General features: G+C 38.8%; 1 protein-coding gene across 1 annotated transcript; it reads left to right on the top strand.

Annotated features, from left to right (window-relative positions):
• Nucleotides 1-726: 726 nt before the first annotated feature.
• On the top strand, nucleotides 727-1,647 carry LOC306704498 (olfactory receptor 6K3-like; the record flags this gene model as incomplete). Its single annotated transcript, XM_079170870.1, has 1 exon — nucleotides 727-1,647. One exon carries the CDS (start codon nucleotides 727-729, stop codon nucleotides 1,645-1,647), a length of 921 nt encoding a protein of 306 aa, XP_079026996.1.
• Nucleotides 1,648-1,981: the final 334 nt, after the last annotated feature.

Here is a 1,981-nt window from a genome sequence, read left to right as displayed (position 1 = left end):
GCAACACAACAGTCCAACACATGTAGTCTGTTTGTGACACACCGTATCTCCCTTTGGACCTTGTGTGCACAGGTTGTTGTTCTCAGTGCTGGAGAACAACCTGATAAAAGTTCAGCAGCTTCCTCAGTCTGCTCTAGGTCAGGGGAGACCTGTTGACTGAATGTCTTTATTATCTGAAGAGACCACAGGACTTGTATGAACACTATTGACAGTATATTTAGTTGATACACGTACTATAGACAACTTCCATAAACTGTGAAAGCTTTTCAAACTGGTTGATTGCAATTGTAACCTTGTCTGTGAATAATGTTAATGTTTTCCCTTGTGAGCCTTGTTAACCTGGATACATCTCTTCTTCATTCATTGAACTGAAATATATGTTGACAAATGTTTGGTTGTGCATTTAGTCCATGAGATACTGGCATGTTTCCCCTTGTGTGTGTTCTAACATGTCTTTTTGAACTGTGTGTTAGTTATGCTGAATATGATCAAGTTTGAAATATGCAGTGAAGTTGTTGACATGTTTGCAGCCTTTCCTTTGCAGAGGGTAATGAGCTCCGTTGAGGCTGAAGCAGTCTGATAAAAACAGCCCACATTTCTCTGTCTGTGTGTTTGCTGGTGCACCTCAAGGTACAGGAGACTGAATCAAATCCTGTGATGCAGCTGATATGAGACTTCTAGTCAGGCACCTGTTTCTCCATTAACATTTTCTTTTAGACATCCTGAATGGATAATGAATTAAATGTGACATATATAACTTTTGGTGGGCATGTGGAAGTGCACACATATGGATTTCTGTACTTTGTGATCATGTTTACAGCATATCTTCTAATAATCTGCAGTAATTCTACTATTGTGTGCATTATAGTGATTCACAAAAACCTCCATGAGCCGATGTACGTATTTATTGCAGCTTTATTGATCAACTCTGTTCTTTACAGCACTGCTATCTACCCAAAGCTTCTGATTGACTTTTTATCTGAGAAACAGATGATATCTTACTTGGCTTGTATCTTCCAGTGGTATATATATTACGCTCTGACTGGTTCAGAGTTCTTGCTGTTGTCAGTCATGGCCTATGACAGATATGTGTCTATATGTAAACCTCTGCAATATCCAACCATCATGACAAAAAACACTGTTAAAATCCTCCTGATTTCAGCTTGGATTGTGCCTTCCTTTCAGATTGCAGTGCCGATGCCGCAGATTGCTTCTAAAAAACTCTGTAGCTTTACTTTGAAAGGAATCATTTGCAACAGCACAGTTCACAACCTTCACTGTGTGAGATCACAACTGCTGAACATATATGGCTTGATCGTGCTTGTAAATGTGGTTCTCCTCCCTTTGCTCTTCATAGTTTTTACATACATAAAGATATTTGTAATAACCTATCGAAGCAGCAGAGAAGTCAGGAGCAGAGCTGCACAGACCTGTTTACCTCACCTGCTGGTTCTAGTCAGCTTTTCTTGTTTGGTTACGTATGATGTTCTTTTAGCTCGACTGGACGCTAAGTTTCCCAAAACTGTACAATTTATATTGAGTTTACAAATGATTTTGTATCATCCTCTCTTTAATCCGATCATATACGGACTGAAAATGAAAGACATTTATAAACACCTGAGTGGATTGTTCTGCAAAACGGTGTAATGCAGAAGTGTCTCAACCTTTTTCCAGTCAAGGAGCCTTAAGTTAATAAGACGGAGGATATACTGGAGACTCCCTCATGCATGTCCTTTGAATATAGTGATGTGAAAGAAGAACACAGGAGAAATGTATGAGCCAGATATTAGACATGTGATTGTAAGAGTTAAAGATCTATTAGATTAGAATGTAATCTATATTCATTTTGTTGTGTAAATCAGTCAGAACACATGAAATGAAACTATCTCGTCTCTACAATTCTAAGTGATGAAGAGATCATTTACGCTGTGGCCTGTAGGTAATACACGTAGCATGTAGCATGTAGCATGAAGCGTCCATG

This window comes from Pholis gunnellus (assembly GCF_910591455.1).
Source record: "Pholis gunnellus genome assembly, chromosome: 12".
In the NCBI taxonomy this organism is placed as follows: domain Eukaryota; kingdom Metazoa; phylum Chordata; class Actinopteri; order Perciformes; family Pholidae; genus Pholis; species Pholis gunnellus.
The sequence above is the reverse complement of the archived record's forward strand: the minus strand, read 5'-3'. Positions and strand labels throughout refer to the sequence as shown.